General features: G+C 43.4%; 1 protein-coding gene across 1 annotated transcript in view; it reads left to right on the forward strand.

Annotated features, from left to right (window-relative positions):
* dnai1.2 (dynein, axonemal, intermediate chain 1, paralog 2) overlaps positions 1–19286 on the forward strand; it is a 258343-nt gene that overhangs the window by 122841 nt on the left and 116216 nt on the right. The window contains exons 15-16 of the mRNA XM_080215680.1: positions 4301–4388; positions 10683–10762. Coding sequence (XP_080071806.1) covers positions 4301–4388; positions 10683–10762 — 168 coding nt within the window. The remainder of the gene's footprint in view (positions 1–4300; positions 4389–10682; positions 10763–19286) is intronic.

A 19286-nucleotide genomic window follows, 5' to 3' on the forward strand; every position in this document is an offset into this window, starting at 1 on the left:
CTCCTTACATGTTTGCTTCTCAATTTCTTGCTGACTATTTGGGGGCCTATAGTACAACCCTATCAAAGTGATTTCATCCTTCTTATTTCTCAGTTCTACCCATATATACTCAGAGGGCGAGCCCTCGGATATAACCCCTCTCAGAACTGCCGTGATGTTTTTCCTAATCAAAACAGCAGCTCCCCCTCCTCTCTTACCTCCTGTTCTATCTTTCCTATAGTATCTGTACCCTGGAACATTGAGCTGCCAGTCCTGCTGCTCCCTTAGCCATGTTTCAGTAATAGCTATAATATCCCAATCCCACGTAACCATCCATGCCTTGAATTCATCTGTCTTGCCCGTCTTGCCTCTTGCACTGAAATAAATGCATTTTAATCTGGACTTCTCTTGCTCTTTGCCTTGCTTTTGCCTGACCTGTCTAGTACTAGGATTAGTAACACTGCCTTTATTATTTTGAGAATACCACCACACCACTGCCTTCACAACCGCTTCGAGGGCAGTGGCAGTCATGTTGAGAGCTCGAGCGTGCTTAAAGGATCTGATGGGAAGTGCTGTTCTCACCACTAGCCAAGCCAGGTCTTGGTGCTTGTTTATGAGTTCTGGTGATGAGGCATTCTGCCAGATGACACTGACAGTCTGCTCAGGGAACCATCCGACAGGATCTTCCAACATTTCACCATCTCCGAAGTTAAGGAGTGGTGAGAGGAAGCCTCCTCGTAGCAGATGTCACTTACAAGAACTGCCCTCTCAGGCTGATTAATGTGTATGCCCCTGCTGTCAAGACCGAGCGGCTGGCAGTTTTTGAACAGCTGCCACTGTTGCTCACCACCTCCAGGCCAATCATTCTGAGTGAGAACTTTAACTGCATTATAGATACGGCCGGCCGATTCAGCAGGGCTGAAAACAAACTGGATGCAACGTCCAGACTCCTGCTGAAAACAGTCAAAGATGCCAAGCTGCACGATGGAGCGCAGTGTAGATACATGTGGTCACGGCCACACAGGTCTGTCCGCTCCAGGATTGACTTCATGTTTGTATCCCTCATGCTCACGATCAGGTCCACTGATGTCAAGCTGGTGTTCTTTTCTGCCTCCTGCTGGCTGACTATCAGCTGGAGGAAAACCAGAAAGTGGGCAGGGGGTCCTGGAAGCTAAATGTAGAGCTGTTGACCCCAGAGATCCTTGAGGAACTCAAAAGGGTTTACCACGGTTGGAGAACCGTGAAACCCTTCTTTGAGTCTCCATCGCTCTGGTGGGAAACCATCAAGGACAACATCAAGAGGTTCTTCATCCACAAAGGGGTTCAGAAAGCCAGGGAGAGATGAGGAGAAATGTCCTGACTCCAGAAAAGCACGCAGAATTTATTCCAACTGTAGTCGATGGGGATTGATTTCAAGGAGGATCTCCGGGAGGTGGAGAGCCAGCAAGCCCTGCTCTTTGCCTCGGAGGCCTCCAACGTCATCTTCCAATCCAGGGTCCGGTCCATGGAGCAGGATGAAACGTGCTTGCGTTTCTTCTTCCAAAAGGTGCACAGAGAAACCTCTGTGAACAGCAGCTTGAAGGGAGATGGCTCTGTAAGGTCATCGCATTCTGACATTCTGAGGATCTGCAAATCCTTCTATGCCACACTGTATGACGGAACCCAACAGACAGCACAGCCTCCCAGTCTTTCCTGTCATCTAACATGCAGGTCTTAGATGACAGCAAGCGGGACAGCCTGGACAGACCGTTATCTCTGAATGAGCTGACAAAGGCCATCAAGTCCTTTCAGAAGGATAAAATTCCTGGAAGCGACAGCTTACCAGTTGCATTTTACTCATCATTTTTGGAGTTGATGGGCCCGGACCTACTGGAAGTATATGAGAGTATGCTTCTGGAAAGCAGCATGTCAGAATCCTTGAGAAAAAGCATCATTATCCTCATCAACAAGCAGAAAGGGGAAAGGGAAGAAATTAGAAATTGGCGACCCATTTCACCATTGAACGTGGACTGTAAATTCTAGCCAAGGTCATTGCCAAACAGGTCAAGTCCGTTCTGGGGTCAGTGATCCATCTTAATCAAACCTGTGCTGTACCTGGCAAGAAGATCGCTGATAGTCTTGCGCTACTCAGGGATATGATCGCCTACGTGCAGGACAGGCAGGTGAATACCTGCCTCACCAGCCGATTTATTTGATAATAGACTCACAAGCTCTCCATTCACCTGACGAAGGGGCTAACCCCGAAAGCTTGTGAGTTTATTATCAAATAAATCGGTTGGACTAAAACCCGGTGTTGTCAGACTTTTTACTGTGTCACCAGCCAAGACCAGGAGAAGGCGTTTGACAGAATATCGCAAAGCTACATGATGGATGTGCTCTCCAAAATGGGCTTGGGGAGCGAATCTGCAATTGAATCCAACTGCGCTACACAGACATCAGTAACGCAGTTTCAAACAATGGGTGGGAATCAGATAGGTTTCAGATCAGGTCTGGAGTTAGGCAGGGCCACCATCTCTCCTCTGTCCTTTTTGTGTATTGCATTGAACCCTTTGCTGAGACTCTCAGAAGAGACCCAAGCATCAAAGGGGTTACAATCCCAGGCAGCTTGGACCTCTCGTTTGGCAACAGGCTCCTTCAAGTCTGTCAGCAGTTTGAGCTGGCCTCGGGAGCCAAAGTTAACCGGGGCAAGAGTCAGACCATGTTTTTTGGGAACTGGGCTGACAGATCCTTTGTTCCCATTCACCGTCAGGGTAGACTGCCTTAAGATGCTGGGTATATGGTTTGGAGCAGCAGGGGCATGCGCCAAAAACTGGGAAGAGCGCATCACCAAAGCGAGGCAAAAATTGGGCTTGTGGGAGCAATGCTCCCTCTCTATCACCGGAAAAAATCTGATGCGAGGTACTGTACGTGTTGTTGTATGTGGCACAGGTCTGGCCTAACCCCAAATCCTACACAGCAGCAGTGACCAGGCCATCTTTAAATTTATCTGGAGAACAAAGATGGATTGTGTCTGGAGGGAAGCAATGCATAAATCTTAGAAAAGATAAAAATGTCCCTAATGCCACCCTCATCCTGATGGCCACCTTTGTGTGTGGCTGCATCAAGCTGTGAATAGATCCTCGGTACGCTAACACCAAGTGCCACTACTTTTTGAGGTTCTACCTATCCGAAGTGTGGAGGATGCATCTGGCCACACTACTGCAGAATTCTCCAAGTAGTTGGACTGTACCGCAGCACCTGTCCTTTGTGGAGAAATTTTTCTGGAAACATATCTTTGACCACATGGTGATTAAGCAGTGGTCAGCACATAATGTCCTTGAGGCCCTGACAGAAAAGGAGATGGAGGATCCTGTCAGATTTTCCAGCACTTTTTCTTTTGGTTTCAGTAGCACCACTCTGCTGCCCTCTGCTGGACACTTGAACACAAAGAGTGTCTTCTGGAAGTCGACCTTCCAGTAGCAGTGACTGCACCTATGCAAATCTTCCCTGCAACAGCCAATCAGCATCACCACTCTGCTGCCCTCTGCCGATAGGTTACTTTGAAAATGTAAAATACTCTAGCAGCATCTTGATAAAATATAATTTGCCACAATAATATTGGGCTTGGGCTGATAAGTGGCAAGTAAAATTTCCACCATATAAGTTCCTGGCTATGAGCATCTATGGGAGAAAATCTCACCACGTACCCCTGATATTCAATGAAATTATGTGGGGAAAACATCTGCTACATGGAGCTGGCCTCCTAGAGGCTTTAGGGATAGGGAAAACAACAAGAGAGAAAGGGACATCACCATCAGAGGTTCAGGCTCAGAGAGGGGGCCACTGTCAGGAAAGGCTGTGTTAGAAGCCCCAATCATGCCATTGGAAGGATATGCCATCTGTTCTCTGTGCCTGTCTGCTGGCCCTATTTTAAAAATGTGCATAATGCTTACTTCTATGAGGGCACCTGCATTTTGAGGTACCCTCCTGTTCTCTCTCCCTCAGCAGCAGCCACTGCTCTCAGCAATGTTACTGTGGCTCCAGAACTGCCAGTCCTCTGGTTAGGCCAGCAATGTGGAAGGTCCTCCCACTGACCTCCATTGGCCATCTCTCCCATCTGCAAGTTGTTAATTGCTTCCTCCTGTCTATATCATAGGCGAAGTCCCATTTCCAGCTCAAGTTGACTGACAGTCCAGACACCCACCTTGGCAAATCTTGCCCATGGGGTTGAGGAGCCACAGAAAATTTTAGAAATATAATCTGTCGTTTTCCATCATAATGTGACAAGCATTTAGTTTGAATAATACAGTCACTGACGTGACTATATTTTTCCTATTTCCAGGATGAACTTGTTCGTACAGATATTATCAAACTTACAATGGAAGGAATTTGCAAAGATGCACTGGAAAATTTGCAGCTGCAAATTATGGGTAAGCCATAACATTCAATTATATCATCTATCAGACAACTAATTGCAAACAAACGGGTATTAATTATTTCTTTCCTTTCTAAGAATTTTAAAGCAGAACTAATGTAGAATTTCCTGCACTCAGTTTTCTTATTCAACTAAATTAGAACCTGAGAACAAATAATTATGTTTCTCACATGTCAGCTGTGGTATATAGAGTTATAGAGCGTATTAACAAGTTCTTCTCCAGTTAAATTTTATGATCCTCCACATTATAATCGCTGACAAGATGTTAAGTTTTTTTCAAATTTCTACCTGATAACATGTTATAAAAAATATTTTGGGTGTCGAAGGGGAGTAGAGACCATCCTGGGAATTATAGACCAGTGACCCTTACTTCTGTTGTGGGCAAAGTTTTGGAAAGAATTATAAGGGATAGGATTTATAAACATCTAGAGGGAAATAAATTGATTAGGGATAGTCAACACGGTTTTGTGAAGGGTAGGTCGTTAAACCTTTTTTGAAAAGGTGACCAAAGAGGTGGATAAGGGTAAGGCATGGTGTATATTCATTTTAGCAAAGTGTTTGATAAGGTTCCCCATGGTAGGCTATTGCAGAAAATGCAGATGCATGGGATTGAGGGTGATTTAGCAGTTTGGATCAGGAATTGGCTAGCTGATAGAAGACAGAGGGTGGTAGTTGATGGGAAATATTCAACCTGGAGTGCAGTTACAAGTGGTGTACCTCAAGGATCTGTTTTGGGGCCACTGCTGTTTGTCATTTTTATAAATGACCTAGATGAGGGTATAGAAGGATGGATTAGTAAATTTGCTGATGACACCAAAGTTGGAGGAGTTGTAGACAGTGAGGATGGATGTTACAGTTTGCAGAGGGACATAGATAAGCTGCAGAGCTGGGCCGAGAGGTGGCAGATGGAGTTTAATACGGAAAAGTGTGAGGGGATTCACTTTGGTAAGAATAACAGGAGTACAGAATATAGGGCTAATGGAAGGACTCTTAGTAGTGTTGACGAGCAGAGAGATCTCGGGGTACGTGTGCATAGCTCCCTGAAAGTTGGCACCCAGGTTGGTAAGGTTGTTAAGAAGGCATACGATGTGTTAGCTTTTATTGGTAGAGGGATTGAATTTCGGAGCCGTGAGGTCATGTTACAACTGTACAAAACTCTGGTGTGGCCGCACTTGGAGTATTGCGTACAGTTCTGGTCGCCGCATTGTAAGAAAGATGTGGAGGCATTGGAAAGGGCACAGAGGAGGTTTACCAGGATGTTGCCTGGTATGGTGGGAAGGTCTTATGAGGAAAGGCTGAGGGACTTGAGGTTATTTTCATTGGAGAGAAGAAGGTTACGAGGTGACCTGATTGAGGCATACAAGATGATCAAAGGATTGGGTAGGGTGGATAGTGAGAGCCTTTTACTTCGGATGGTGATGGCTAACACAAGGGGACATAGCTTTAAGTTAAGGGGTGGTAATTATAGGACGGATGTAAGATGTAGGTTCTTTACTCAGAGGGTAGTAAGGTCATGGAATGTCCTGTCTGCAGCAGTTGTGGACTCGCCAACTTTAAGGGCGTTCAAATGGTCAGTGGATAGGCATATGGATAACATTGGAATCGTTTAGGTTAGAGGGTCATTAGATTGGTTCCACTGGTCTGCGCAACATCGAGGGCTGAAGGGCCTGTACTGCGCTGTCATGTTCTATGTTCTATGTTCTAAAAAGAACTGGATACAGAAATGTAAAATGCTCACTGTTGTAAGGTAGGAAAATGTAGCAGCCAATTTGTGTACAGCAAGGTCCCATAAATAGAAATTATATAACGACTGGATCCTCTGTTTTTCACATTGGTTTATGAATAAGTGTTAGTCAAGATGGTGGCATGGAGGCTCAATGGTTAGCACTGCTGCCTCACAGTGCCAGGCTCCAGGGTTCACTTCCAGCCTTGGGTGAATGTCTGTGAAGAGTTTACATGTTCTGTCCGTGTCTGTGTGGATTTCCTTAGGAAGCTTTAGTTTCTCCCACACTCGGAAGAGGTGCAGGTTAGGTTGATTACAATGCTAAATCGACCCTTAATGTCAGGGGAATTAGCAGAATAAGGCCTGGGTAGAATTATTGTTGGTGCAAGCTCAATGGCCTTCTTCTGCATCGTAGGGATTATGTCATTCTATGAAGACACATAGGATATCAAAAAGGTCAGAAGATCAAAAAGGAGGAGGTATTGGGGTTCTTGAAAAATATTAGACAAGTCCCCAGGGCCTGATGGGATATACCCCAGAAAACTGAGCGAGGCAAGGGAGGAAATTGCTGGGGCCTTTAGAGAAATCTTTGTATCCTCACTGGCTACAGGGAAAGTCCCAGAGAATTGGAGAATAGCCAATGTTCTTCCTTTGTTTGAGAAGTAAAGCAAGAATAATGCAGGTAATTATAGGCCGGTGACCCTTATCAGTGGTAGGGAAATTATTGGAGAGGATTCTTTGAGGCAGGTTTTACTCCCACTTGGAAATAAGTGGTTGGATTAGTGAGAGACAACATGGTTTTGTGAAGGCGAGGTTGTGCCTCACTAACTTGATTGAGTTTTTTGAGGAAGTGACGAAGATGATTGATGAGGATAGGGCTGTGGATGCTATCTACATGGACTTCAGTAAGGTCTTTGACAAGATCCCTTATAGCAGACTGGTGCAGAAGGTGAAGTCGCATGGATTAGAGGTGAGCTGGTAAGGTGGATACAGAACTGCTCGGTCATAGAAAACAGAGGGTAATGGTAAAAGGGAGTGTTTCTGAATGAAGGGCTGTGATAAGTGGTGTTCCTCAGGGATCAGTGCTGGGACTTTTGCTGTTTGTAATATATATAAATGATTTGGAGGGATATAGATCGGTTGGAGACTTGGATGGAGAGATGGCAGATCAAGTTTAATCTGGACAACTGTGAAGTAATGCATTTTGGAAGGTCTAATACTGATCGGAAATATACAGCAAATGGCAAAACCCTTAACAGTATTGATAGGCAAAGGAATCTGGGTATACAGTTACACTGGTCACTAAAAGTGACAACTCAGTTGAAGAAGGTAGTTTAAAGGCATACCTTCATTGAGTTTAAAAATTGGCAAGTCATGTTACAGCTTTATTGAACCTTGGTTAGGCCGCATTTGGAATATAGTGTTCAATTCTGGTCACCACACTATCAGAAGGATGTGGAGGCTTTGGAGAGGGTACAGAAAAGATTGTTGCCTGGTATGGAGGGCATTAGCTATGAGGAGAGGTTGGAGAAACTTGGTTTGTTCTCACTGGAATGACAGGGTTTGAGGGATGACCTGATAGAAGTCTACAAGATTATGACGGGCATGGACAGAGTGGATAGTCAGAAGCTTTTTCCCAGGATGGAAGAGTCAATTACTAAGGGGCGTAGGAGTAAGCTGCAAGGGGCAAGGTTGAAAGGAAATGTACAAGACAAGTTTTTTACACAGAGGGTGGTGGGTGCCTGGAACTCAATGAAGGTAGCAGAAGCAGATATGATAATGACTTTCAAGTGGCATCTTGACAAATACAGGAAAAGGATGCGAAGGGAAGAATATGGCCCTCGGAATGGTAGGGGGTTTTAGTTCAGTCGAGCAACATGATTGGTGCAGGCTTGGAGGGCCGAAGGGACTGTTCCTGTACTGTAATTGTCTTTGTTCTTTGATAAAAGAGATAAAAGAAGGAATAGGTCATACAAATCCTCAAACCTCCTCTGCCATTCAATAAGGTCAGATTTCCCACTCTAGCCCCATATTGGAATGAACTTCTTCAAATAGTGTTGGTTTTTTACACCACCTGAGATGGCCTTGCTTTTACCTTCAAGCAAAAGATAGTACCTCAGTACTGCACTATGGTGTTAAACCAGATTGTGTGCTGAAGTCAATGGAGAGGGTCATGAACGCCCAAATTCATCTTTGGGTGGAAAACTGTCCAAGAGGCAAGGCTAGAAGTTATAAAATTCATCTAATCATGCCAATACAGTTTCTGTCTTAGTTTAACCTATAGTCACAGCTCCATGAGGTTGTTGAATCTAAATGGTCCATTCCTCATGAATAGTCAACACACTTAGGAAGGCAATTTTAGCTCTAGACCAAGTCCTTGTGATTGGAAAATAGTAAAATTGTTAGATGGGTTGTGTGCTGTGAGGCGATCTTTCCTTCATCATAAGGTCAGAAGTGATGATGTTCAAGATGATTGCATAGTCTTCAATTCCATTTGCAACTTGTTAGATAGTAAAGTAGTCTTTGTCCACCTGCAGCAAGACCTGGATAACATTCAGACTTACCCCGAAAAGAGGTAAGTAATATGCATACCATAAAAATGCCAGGCAATGTCCATCTCCAATGGTGGGAGTCTAACCATCTCTCCATTACATTCAGTGACTTTTCCATCTCTGAATTCCCCACCGTCACAATACTATGGGTCATGATTGCCTTGAAACTTAACTGCAGCATTCACATAAATGCAGTTGCTAAAATAACAAGTCTAAAATTTTGTGGCAAGTAACTCATCTCCTATCTCCCAAATACTTTTCACCATCTGAAAAGGCACAAAGAGTGAGGTGGAATTGTCCCCATTTTCGTGGATGAATGCAGCTACAACAATGCTCAAGGCCATTGAAATCATTCAGGATAAAGCAGCCTGCTTGGTTGGCACCCTATCCACAACCTTAAACATTTGCTCGCTCCACCACTGGTGTATAATGGTAGACACATGTCCATCATTTAAAAGATGCACTGCAGTAAGTCACCAAGGCTCATTCAATAGTAACTTACAAACCAGGAGCCAAACCATCCAGAAAAACAGGGTAGCAGATCCATGAAAACACCACCATCTCCAAATCCCTTCCAAGCCACACACCATTCTTACTTGGATATTACCATTTCTTTAAAACCCTGTCACCCTTTCTAGCAGTACTATGGATGTGACTATACCATATGGACTGTCGTAGATCAAAATTATGGCCCCACCATCTTCTCAAGGATAGTCAGGAATGAGCAATAAATGTTGACCTAGCCAGCGGTGCCCACATTCCATACAAATGTTTAGGTGACGGACATCATTTCTGACGTTGGAATATTTTCCTCAACAGAGACTGAAGCTCTCAAACTTTTTGGGCAGTTGACAAAAGCTGTGTGTCAGGGTCGCAAACTTCTTCTACTTAGTCACCTTTTAAGTTTATCCTTGTACAAACAAAAGAGTATTTCTTAGAAGCACCAAACCTTCCACTATGTACAAACAATGGACCACTGCTTAAGACAGTCTTACTAAACCAACAGAGAAATACGATAGATAGTTGAATTCACAATTGAAATCCAGAAAAAGCTTCCCTTTTCTGCTCTCACCAAGGACTTATACTTTTAGTTGAAACCATTCATCTTACACACATCATTTTACCCAACTCCAACTATGCTTGCATGAAGAAGGATCTGGAGGACTTCATTCCCAAAGTTTATCACATTTTCCCATCATCTTGTGACATTTCTCTGCAAATACTGTCAATTATCTTTTGCATCATTTATTAAGTGATTTTTAGCTTAAATTAATTTTTAAAGATTCATCAAAGGCAATTTCAGCAAATCACTAAACTGCTGATGCAATGTCTTAACCTTCACAATAGCATCTGTCTTCAGCCTTTTAGCATGCCACATGGTTGGTGTCTGGGACAAGCCATTGGTCATGCCATCTAGAAGGGCTCTGAATTATTACTGACTTCATTATGGCAATAATAGAGTTCATTATGCAACAAACAATTCCAGAATATTATTTATTTTGTTCCTTGTTTCTGTGCCATGATGATACATTGCTTAGAACTGCCACTTCACAGAGCCAGGGGCCCAGGTTTGATTGTGGCCTTGGTTGACTGTCAGTGTGAAGTTTGCATGTTCTCACTATATCTGCATGGGTTTCCTCTGGGTGCTTCGATTTCCACCCACAGTCCAAAGATGAGCAGGTTAGGTGGATTGACCATAATAAATTGCCCCTCAGTGTCCAAATATGTGTAGGTTAGATGAATTAGTCAAGGTAAATGCACAGAGTTATGGGGATAGGGTGGAGGGGAGAATAGGGTGGAGAGGGGATGTTCTTTTGGAGAGTCAGTGCAGACTGAATGGGCTTGAGTGGCTTCTTCTGTATTTTCGGGTTTTTATGGTTCTTTGACATTTAAATGATTGTTCTTAAGTGATCTATATTGCAGTGTGTTCCAGCTACACCAAGAGGAGCGATGGTATGAAAATAAAACTCTGGACTTTCAAACATGAATCTCTCATTTTGTATATCTTAACTAGGATGTGGAACTTCTTTTGACTTTCATAAAGAGAAGGACAACTTATTTCTTGTGGGTACAGAAGAAGGAAAAATACATAAGGTAGGATCAACATAAATACAATGTTCTAGATTGTTAAAACAGAACAGAACATTGGGATGAATAGCAAAGTGCAAAACATATAATCTGATGACATTTTAGAACCACACTTTGATTTAAAATTGTCACATGTATTAGTAGACAGTGAAAGGTATTGTTTCTTGCGCACATACAAACAAAGCATGCCGTACATAGGGAAGGAAAGGAGAGAGTGCAGAATGTAGCGTTACTGTCATGGCTAGGGTGTGGAGAAAGATTAACTTAGAACCATAGAAAATTACAGCTCAGAAACAGGCCTTTTGGCCCTTCTTGTCTGTGCCAAACCATTTTTTGCCTAGTCCCACTGACCTGCACTTGGACCATATCCCTCCACATCCCTCTCATCCATGAACCTGTCCAAGTTTTTCTTAAATGTTAAAAGTGACCCCGCATTTACCACTTTATCCGGCAGCTCATTCCACACTCCCACCACTCTCTGCGTGAAGAAGCCCCCCCTAATATTCCCTTTAAATTTTTCTCCTTTCACCCTTAACCGATGCCCTCTGGTTTTTTTCTCCCCTAGCCTCAGTGGAAAAAGCCTGCTTGCATTCACTCTATCTAAACCCATCAAAATCTCATACACCTCTATCAAATCTCCCCTCATTCTTCTACGCTCCAGGGAACAAAGTCCTACCCAATTCAATCTCTGTCTGTAACTCAGCTTCTCAAGTGCCGGTGTGAGCAATAGGTAAAGATGCTGTTAACACATATATCTGTAGAGCATAGAGAAATAGCTTAAAGTTAAATAGATTGGATATAGTCAGGCACATTGATAACCCACTTTATGGAAACAACTGTGAGTTTAGTCACAAACATAGGACATAAGGTTCGATGCTGCTAACACAGCAATAATTAGGGATAATAAAAAGACTGCCTGTAATGTAGAGATAACATCAGAGATGTGATGTGCAGTGAAGCATACACCACATCCTGCAGGAATGTAAGAGGCCCACGTTATAAAAAGCAAATGGTCTGCAAGATGTGTTGTTTCTACAACTAAGCATAAAAGGGGAAAAGGTCACTGAGATAGTTGGGACAGCAGTGATTAAATTGGCAAAGGATTGATTACCGCCAATCTGAACTGGACATGTAACAGTATTGGATAAGATGGATGAGTTTGCTAATGCACTCTTGTGATAACAGGAGACATTGTTGGATGGGGGTAGAGGGGATGACACCTCGAGCCAATAGGGGAATGACAACACATAGATGGGACAGGGACCACCAATTAGGGGAGAACAACATATTGCAAAGCCATTACAATGCTTGTAAAAAAAAAAGTATAAAATGTGCTGCCAATTTATGTAAAGTGTGCCTATTTCGCTAGACACCCGGTCTTGCAAGAACGTCAAATAAAATCTTGCTCCTTCAGAACTTGACTTGACTAAATTGTTTAACTGTGAGCTGTGTTTCTCACACCGGCAACATCCTTGTGAATCTTCTCTGTACTCTTTCAACAAAGAACAAAGAACAACCCAGCACGGGAAACAGGCCCTTCGGCCTAACGAGCCCGCGCCGCCGCATCACCCACACCTATTCTACCCTACATGTCTACGAATGGAACCCCTAACTTAGCCAGATTCAGGGGAGAATAGTGTCAATTTGGTAAAACCAATCAGCCTAAGAGCACATCTTTGGGGTGTGGGAGGAAACCGGAGCGCCTGGAGGAAACCCACGCAACCACAGGGAGAATGCGCAAACTCCCACAGACACAGGCCCAAATCCATGTATCTGCACAGCTAGCAGTGCTAGTCACCGAGCTGTTGCGGCGCCCGTCTACCGGTCCAGGATCAAGCACACACACTGACACGAAGTACTAGGCCACTCCCGGAACTTCCAAGAGCAGCCCTCGCACGACCCATTGTGTGCATGCCCCTCATTTGACACGAGGTGGACCTCCACCTGCGGAATAAAAAGACAAAAACGTTAATCTTACAAGCCTGCTTTTCCGGTGTCTCCCGAGGTTCTAACCTTATTTAATAGCCCCTACCATAACCCTCCATCCTCGTTTCACTCATGTGTCTATCTAACTGAACCTTAAACGAGTCCAACGTTCCTGCCTCCACCACCCTACTCGGTAGCGCGTTCCATACCCCCACAACTCACTTCGTAAAGAACCTTCCTCTCACTTCCAAATTATACCTCTCTCCCCTCACCCTTAAATCATAACCTCTCGTGTTTGTACCCAGTCTAGGGAGCAGTCTCTCAGTATTAACTCTATCTATTCCCTTCAGTATCTTATATACCTCTATCATGTCCCCCCTCAATCTCCGTCTTTCCAAGGAGAATAGTCCCAGTTTCTCCAACCTTTCCTCGTAACCCAGCCCCTCCATGCCAGGCAACATCCTGGTAAACCTCCTCTGCACCCTTTCCAGAGACTCCACGTCCTTCCGGTAGTAAGGTGACCAGAACTGGACGCAGTACTCCAAATGCGGTCTAACCAACGTTCTGTACAACTGAAGCATTAGACGGCAGCTTTTATACTCTATACCCCTTCCTATAAAGGCTAACATTCCATAAGCTTTCCTAACAACCTTCTCCACTTGTGACGCAACCTTCATGGATTTGTGAACCTGTACTCCCAGGTCCCTCTGTATGTCTATACTCCTAATCTGTCTACCTTTTATCACATAGCTCCTCTCTGCATTATTCCTTCCAAAATGCATCACCTCGCATTTGTCAGGATTAAATTCCATCTGCCACCTATCTGCCCAATGCACCAACCTATCTATATCCTGTTGTATCACCTGACAATCCAGTTCAGTACCTGCCAACCCTGCCATCTTGGTGTCATCAGCAAACTTGCTGATCACACCACCTACGCTCTCTTCCAAGTCATTTATGTATACTACAAAGAGGAGAGGTCCCAGTACTGAGCCCTGCGGCACACCACTGGTCACTGGCCTCCAGCCCGACAAGGTCCCCTCCACAACTACCCTCTGTCTCCTATTACCCAGCCAGTTCTCAATCCACCTAGCTACCTGGCCTCGTATCTCATGCGCCTTAACCTTTTCTACCAGCCTACCATGAGGGACTTTGTCAAACGCCTTACTGAAATCCATATAGATGACATCAACGGCTCTCCCATCGTCAACCGTTTTTGTCACCTCCTCAAAGAATTCCACCAGATCCGTAAGGCAAGACCTCCCTCTAACAAAGCCATGTTGCGTATCCCTAATCAGATCGCAACGCTCCAAATGCTCATACATCCTACCCCTAAGTATTTTTTCCATTAATTTCCCTACCACCGATGTCAAACTCACCGGTCTATAATTTCCAGGGTTATCCCTACTACCTTTTTTGAACAGCGGTACCACATTTGCTACCCTCCAGTCCTCTGGGACCTCACCTGTGTCCAAAGAAGAGACAAAGATTTGTGCCAGAGGCCCAGCAATTTCATCTTTCACCTCCCTAAGCAGCCTGGGATAAATACCATCAGGCCCCGGAGCTTTATCCGTCCTTACGCTACCTAAAAGCCCTAGCACTTCCTCCCTCGTAATAGATATCTCCTGCAACTGATCCTCAGCTCCCTTCAAGAGACCGCACGATTCCGAACCCCTCTCCTTCGTGAATACCGACGCAAAGTATTCATTCAGGAGCTCCCCCATTCCCTCCGACTCAATACATACCTTATTTACATCCTTCCTGTAACTAGATGACCAAAACTGTACACAATACTCTAAATTCAGCCTCACCATAACACTCCAACTTCTATACTCGATACTCCGATTTATAAAAGCCAGTGTACCAAAAGCACTCTTTACGACCCTATCCACCTATGACGTCACTTTGAGGGAATTCTGTACCTGTATTCCCAGATCCCTCTGTTCAACTGCACTCTTTAGAGCCTACCATTTACCCTGTACGTTCTACTTTGCTTTGTCCTTCCAAAGTGCAATACTTCACATTTGTCTGCATTAAATTCCATTTGCCATTTTTCAGTCCATTTTTCTAGGTGGTCCAAATCCCTCTGCAAGCTTTAAAAACCTTCCTTACTGTCCACTACACCTCTAATCTTTGTCTCATCAGCAAATTTGCTGATCCAATTTACCACATTATCATCCAGATCATTGATATTGATGGTAAACAACAATGGACCCAACACCGATCCCTGCAGCACACCACTAGTCACAGGCCTCCACTCAGAGAAGCAATCCTCCACAACCACTCTCCACCTTCTTCCATTGAGCCAGTGTCTAATCCAATTTACTACCTCCCCATATATACCTAGTGACTGAACCTTCCTAACTAACCTCCCATGAGGGACCCTAATACGAGAGAAGTCTGATGGCAGCAGGGAAAATGCTGTTTTTGATTTGGTTGTTACATGATCTCAGATTTTTGTAGCTTCTTCCCTTCAGAGGAAGGTAGAAGAGAGTTTGTCCAGAGTGTGGGGAGTCCTTGATTATGCTGGCTACTTTTCCGAGGCAGTGGGAAATGTAGACAATGTCAATGGATGGGGGGCTGGTTTGAGTAATGGACTCGACTTCATTCATGACCCTTTGTAGTTTCTTGTGGTCATGCACAGAGCAGGAGCATACCAACCTGTGATACAACCAGAAAGAATGCTTTCTATGGTGCATCTGTAGAATTTGGTAAGAGTTCTAGCAGGCATGCCAAATTTCCTCAGTCTCCACAGAAAGTAGAGACACTGATGGGCTTTCTTAACTATAGCATCAGCATGAGAGGATCAGGACAAGTTGGTGATCTGGACATCTAAAAATTTGAATCTCTTGACGTTTTGTAGTTCATCCACATTGGCGTAGACAAGTGCATACCCTCCCTTACACTTCCTGAAGTCTATGACTGTCTCCTTCATTTTGTTGACATTGAGAGATTATAGTCGTCGCATTAGTTCACCAGATTCTTTATCCCTTTCCAGTACTGTGTCTCATCATTGTTTGAGACCCAATCCACGACAATAGTGTCATCGGCAAACATGAAAATTGAGTTGGAGAGGAATTTGGCCATACAGTCAGAGATGTATAAGGAGTCTGGTAGGGGCTAGGACACAGCGTTACGGGGCACCAGTCTTGACGATGATCATGGAAGAGGTGTTGTGGCCTATCCTCACTGACTGTGGTCTGTAGATTAGAAAGTCTAGGATCCAGTTGCAGAGGGAGGAGCCGAGCCCCAGGCCATGAAGTTTGGAAATGAGTCTTTAGGAATAATGGTGTTAAAAGCTGTGCTATAATCGATGAATAGGAGTCTGAGATAAGTGTCTTTGTTATGTAGATGTTCCAGGGTTGAGTGCAGGGGCAGGGAAATGGCTTCTGCTTGGACCTGTTGTGGTAATAGGTGAAATGTAGTGGATCCAGGCAGTCTGGGAGGCAGGAATTGATTTGTGCCATGACTAACCTTTTGAAGCACATCATAATAGTGGATGTCAGAGCCATTGGACAATAAATAAAAAAAGAAGCATCTGGTCTTGACAATTTTCCCTATCTCAAAAAGGACATTCAGTAATTGGGGATGGTACAGAGAAAGGCTACACAGTTGACACAGAATTTGATTTTATTTTGATTTGATTTATTATTATCACATTTATTAGTATACAGTGAAAAGTATTGTTTTTTGCACGCTGTATAGAGAATATGAGGAAGTGAGGCCTTTGACAAGGTGCCACATCAAAGGCTATTGCAGAAAACAAAGGACATGATTTAGGGGGTAACCTATTGACGTTGATAAAAGATTGGCTCGTTAACAGGAAACAGAGGATAGGCATATGTATTTTTTCCCTGGTTGGCAAGATGTAATAAGTGGTACGTCACAGCGATCAGTGATGGGGCATCAACTTTTTACAGTTTGTATAATGACTTGGAAGGACCAAATGTAAATTGTTAAATTTACTGATGATGTGTTGAGCCTTCAACCAGGTTACAAAGGGATATTAATAGGTTAAGTGAGTGGCAAATGGGGTATAATGTGGAAAAGTGGGAAATTGTCCATTTTAATATGAAAACTAAAAAAAAAGAATATTATCTAAATTATAGAAGTTTTCAGAGTTCTGCGATGGAAAGGAATCTTGGTGTCCTGGTGCAAGAATTGCAAAAGACTAGTATGCAGGTACAGCAAGTAATTAGGAAAGATAACAACAGATTGCTATCGTTGATTGTGAGGGGCATTGAATACAAAGGCAAGGAGGTCATGCTTCAGTTATACAAGGCATTAGTGAGACCGCATCTGGAATACTGTGTACATTCTTGGTCTCCTAATTTAGGGAAGGATGTACATGCATTGGAAATAGTTCAGGGATTAGTTCAGTAATTTTTTTCTCGATTGGCCAGTTGTCCAATGAAAAAAGGTTGGACAGGCAGTCAGTGGGAGAATATTTAGCAGATAGTGATCATTATATTGTAAGGTTTAGGATTTATTTTATTTGTTCATGGAACGTGGGTGTCACTGGCTGGGTGAACATTTATTGCCCATCCATAATTGCCCTTGAAGGGGCAGTCAAGAGTCAACCACATTGTTTTGGGTTCAAAATCACATATAGGTCAGACCTGGTGAGGCTGGCAGACTTTCTTCCCTAAAGGACACTAGTGAACCAGATGGCTTTTTACAACAGTGGTTTCATGGTCATCATTAAACTTTTAATTTCAGATCTTATTGAATTCAAATTTCACCAATTGCAATGGCAGGATTTGAACCTGGGTCTCTGGATTGCTAATTACCAATTGCTACATTACCACTATATTACTGCCTCTCCCCAGGATGATGATTGGAAAGAAAAATAGATAATTCAGAGTTAAAATAATTAATGGGGAGAGAGCTGACTTCAATGGGGCAAGAACAAAGCTGGGCCGGTTAGACGGGAATGAAAGTTTGGTAGGAAAAACTGTGGCTGAAGAATGAATTACCTTCAAAATAGAAATGGTCCTGACACAGTCAAGGTATATTCCCTTAAAAAGAAAAGGTAGGGCAAACAAATTCAGAGCTCCCTGGGAGGAAAATGAAATAGAGGTTATGATAAGGAAATAAAAACAGTGCTAAAGACAAGTGTCAGGTAGAAAATACATTTGAGAACCAAAGGGAATACAGAAAGTACAGAAAAAGCACAATAGAGAAATGAAGCAGAGAAAAGACTGGCAGCCAAAATAAAGTGGAATCCCAAAGTCTTCTGCAGGCATATAAATAGTAAAAGGGTGATAAAAGGAGGATTAGGGCTGATTAGAGATCAAACAGGGAAGTTATACATGGAGGCTGAGGACATTGAACCATAGAATCCCTACTGTGCAGAAGGAGGCCATTTGGCCCATTAAGTCTGCACCAACTCTCTGATGTTGTCAGACTTTTTACTGTGCCAACTCTCTGACCCAGACCCTCTCAGCCGACTCCATCCCCGTAACCCTGCACAGTTACCGTGACTAATCTATCCAACCCATACATCTTGGGACACTGAGCGACCTTTTAGCATGGTCAATCCACCTAACCTGCATATCTTTGGACTGTAAGAGGAAACTGGAACATCTGGAGGAAACCCACATAGACACAGGGAGAATGTACAAACATCATATAGTCAATCACCCAAGGCAGGAATCGAACGCTTGTCCTAAGTGCTGTGAGGCAGCAGTGCTAACCACTATGCCACTGTGCCGCTGTAATAGATGAATTACACCCTCTTTACCGAAGAGGTAGATGCTGCCCAGGGCATAACATTCTATCCCTAGAAGGGTTCAAAATTGATAAAGAGGAAGTGTTGAATAGATTGTTGGTACTGAAAGTCGACAAGGAACCTGGACCAGATGAAATGCACACATGGTTATTGAAGGAAGTAAGAATTGAAATTGCAGGGACATAGGCAATAATCTTCTAGTCTTCACTAGACACAGGGGAGGTGCCAGATATTATTCCCAAAGATTCATCTCTTCTATATAAATATGTAATGGCAACTAAACATGAACATATATTATAAATAATTACAATTATTTGGAAGGGGAGAAAATATCTTTAAAAAGTAACAGGCATGTTGCAATGTGACATTAACAGGTAGTAGCATGACATCACTAGAAAGGAAATTATTACATGATCCAGTTTTACTTTCACTTTTGCTTTCAACACACATACAACTCTGCAGCCCTGATGTCTTCAAGCATATATATATGTTCACATGTGCCTAGTCTTTATAACTGAATCCACAATGTGTTACCTAATCTCTGGTGCCTATGTAGCATTATAAAAACATGACAATTGAGTGGTTGAAAGAATAGAAAAGCCAAATATTTTTTAAAAGCTGAGAAATGTCTCAGTGTTGATGTTCAAAGACTTGGGTGTCCTCATACAAGGAACATTGAAAGTTCAGATACAGTTACAGTTAGGAAGGCAGGTGGTACTTTGGCCTTTATAGGGGTTAGAGTACAGGAATAAAAAGTCTTGCTAGAGTTGTACAGGAATTTGGTGTCACCACATCTGGAGTATTGTGTGGAATTTTGGCCCTCAGATTTAAGAAAATGTGCACTTATATTAGAAGGCGGTACAGCAAAGGCAA

Source organism: Carcharhinus amblyrhynchos, chromosome 1 (assembly GCF_965287045.1).
Source record: "Carcharhinus amblyrhynchos chromosome 1, sCarAmb.v2.hapA, whole genome shotgun sequence".
NCBI lineage: Eukaryota > Metazoa > Chordata > Chondrichthyes > Carcharhiniformes > Carcharhinidae > Carcharhinus > Carcharhinus amblyrhynchos.